Below are 2,820 nucleotides of genomic sequence, written 5' to 3'. Positions count from 1 at the left end.
ATCATTCTGCTTCATTCTATCTCTATTCTCCCACTCTGCAGAATCTGTTAGTTCTATCTCTAACGTTCTCTCTTTTCCCCTCGGCTTCCTGTGGACTGAGCAACATTACAACCAATAATCAGAAAACAGCCTCTTTTCCCTTAAAAAGTTTATTCATGTTTTGATTAGAACACCACAACAGAAAGACTCCAGAAACTCTGCTTCATTTACACCATAGAAGAAGAAAAGGGTCCAGTAGTAAAAGAATGAAGACTGCGGTGGAAGCTCCACCTACTTCCTTTTTCCTCTCTTATCAAGTTTACGAAGGAAACCCGACTTTTTGTGCCGCGGTTCAGTGGAGAAGAGCCTCGCTGTCAGTTAGCATCTGTCCGGTTCTGATCCGTTCAACCGGATCATCAGTCCGTTCCTGGGACGCTCAGACTGACGGTCTGCTGAGGTGTAGATAAAAGCTTCAAAGAACCTTTTTCATAAAGGTGAACGTCTCTCAGGCCCGTTTGGAGCTGAACCCTGAGCAGACATCCAGCTGGTGGACACTGATCCTGGAGGCAGCTTCCAGGACGGTTGCAATAAAAACAGGATTAACCCAAAACAATCACAGATATAAAACAACTAGAAGTGCAAAGAAAACCCTTTTAGAACCTTCAGATCACCGCCCATAGATCTACGTTTGTTAGATTTCATCAGGCTGCATCTGATCGCTGAAGCTCCCAGAATGATGCGGGTAAGATAATGAATCTATCCCCACCTCACAGACTCCCAGCAGCAGGAAATAATCGATCCCTGGAACCAGAACACCTGCAGCTGTTCTGGTCTCACTGGTTCTTTAGAGAACAAGGTCCCTCATGAAGACCCGGGAACCCGGCAGACGGGTCAGGTCCAGGGTTTGGTTCTGGAGCAATGTAACAGAGCTCTGATCCATCCATGGAGACCTGGGTGGAGGTCCAGAGATAGGACAGCTGGCCTTAGCGGCCTAGTCCAAGTCTACATATGGATCCAACTAAGAATCTCAGAGCTTTTCTATCCAACCAGACCAGGTCAGTTATTCTGGCTGTGAGGCAGGAGACCTGACCCTGCAGGTGGGCTGTGCTTCGGCTAACGCTGCGGCTAACGCTACGGCTAAAGCTGCGGCTAACGCTGCGGCTAACGCTGCGGCTAAAGCTACGGCTAACGCTACGGCTAAAGCTGCAGCTAACGCTGCGGCTAAAGCTGCGGCTAACGCTACGGCTAAAGCTACGGCTAAAGCTGCGGCTAAAGCTGCGGCTAACGCTACGGCTAAAGCTGCGGCTAAAGCTGCGGCTAAAGCTGCGGCCAGCGCTGCGGCTAATGCTGCGGCTAAAGCTGCGGCCAGCGCTGCGGCTAAAGCTGCGGCCAGCGCTGCGGCTAACGCTGCGACTAGCAGTCCACTTGGCATCGCATTCATCGCAGACACAAAGCTTTGGTTCCTGGGAAACCGATCCGTTCATGAAAACCTCATTAAAGTGCAAATGGCCAATAAAGCCGCCTGTAGGGGGCGACAGAAACCACTCAGATCGACTCAAACTAGTTTAAATAAAAATATCAGCAGAGAAGAAACACCGAAGGATCCGCCGGACGGACAAAACTGAATCCTAATGATCAGAGCAAAAAGAAAACTTCATTTGAATTCAGCCGTTTTAAACTGGATTAGATTAGATTAGACAGTAGATTAGATCAAAGGTTACGTTTAACTTCAGTTTCTGACATCAGTGGTTCTGATCATTATAGATCATTTTTCTCATTCAAACTTCATAGATTGGTTTTTTGTGCAGTGAGTCGATAAATAGGAGAAAACGGTCTGCAGAAGAAGAAAACGTTTCTGAACGGGGTGAAAGCGGCATGGGGGGGCGGGGCAACAGTAACGCATGACGAGGCTCTGATCTACATTCATCCGTTTGTCAACAATAACTCCTTAAATCATCTTTCTTCTAAATATAACTTTTTTCTTCTCCATCACAGTGAAGAAGCCCCGCCTCCAGAGCTTCTCGTCCAATCATTGTGGGATCGGTATAATGTCTGGGTTGAACACAGAGGAGGCGGAGCTACTGGAGGCCCCAGACTGACCTCTGACCTCTGGACAGAAATAAATGGGAGTAATCCCAGGATGGGAAGACGGCCTCCTTCCTCTGCCTTCACAGCTCCTGTTGCTCCTGAGTGCCACGGCGGCAGGAGGGAGGAGTGGAGGCAGAGGAGGGGAGGGGAGGCAGAGGAGGGGAGGACGGCGACATGTTGGACATGTTGGACACGTTGGACACGATGGACCGGCGGCTGGTTCTGGACGGATGGAGGACGCCTGGAGGTGGAGATGTTCTTCATCTCCCACTGAGATCCAGCTGCAGACCCTCCTCCTGCGTGGGCGGAGCCCCGTCTCCTGTGGAGACATCCAGTGTCTCAGGGTGAGACGTGGAGGGGGGGGTGATGGAGGCCTCCTCAGCTGCTCCGATGGAGCTGGTCTCGCTCATGGAGTCCGATCCGACACCTGGACGCCGAAACAACCTCTGACCTGCAGGAGGAAGGAGCGCAGACAGGAGTGAACGTCTGATCCTCATCAGACTGTTCCATCTAGGAAAATAGATCTATAGAGCGTCAGTCAGGAGCCTTTCCTGGATGTTCAGATCCCTGAAGAGAATCACCTGCTTTATTGGAGGGAAAAGACAGAAGAACTATTCTGACTCAATGAATTCATTTGGTTTTTAATCTTTTTAAAATCTCTTTCATCTCTCTGGTTCTCCTTTGGCTACAGCGATCAAACCCAGAAAGATGGACTGCCGTGTCTCATCGTTGAACGTAGAAATATTGAACATA

At 49.6% G+C, this 2,820-nt stretch overlaps 1 protein-coding gene across 1 annotated transcript in view; it reads right to left on the bottom strand.

Moving 5' to 3' along the window:
- Window positions 1–2,253: 2,253 nt before the first annotated feature.
- pdxdc1 (pyridoxal-dependent decarboxylase domain containing 1) overlaps window positions 2,254–2,820 on the bottom strand; it is a 29,736-nt gene continuing 29,169 nt past the window's right edge. The window contains exon 21 of the mRNA XM_015404727.1: window positions 2,254–2,518. Coding sequence (XP_015260213.1) covers window positions 2,328–2,518 — 191 coding nt within the window. The 3' untranslated portion in view covers window positions 2,254–2,327. The remainder of the gene's footprint in view (window positions 2,519–2,820) is intronic.

The sequence above is a fragment of the Cyprinodon variegatus genome, unplaced genomic scaffold (genome assembly GCF_000732505.1).
Source record: "Cyprinodon variegatus isolate N-32 unplaced genomic scaffold, C_variegatus-1.0 Scaffold1842, whole genome shotgun sequence".
Taxonomy (NCBI): domain Eukaryota; kingdom Metazoa; phylum Chordata; class Actinopteri; order Cyprinodontiformes; family Cyprinodontidae; genus Cyprinodon; species Cyprinodon variegatus.
The sequence above is the reverse complement of the archived record's forward strand: the minus strand, read 5'-3'. Positions and strand labels throughout refer to the sequence as shown.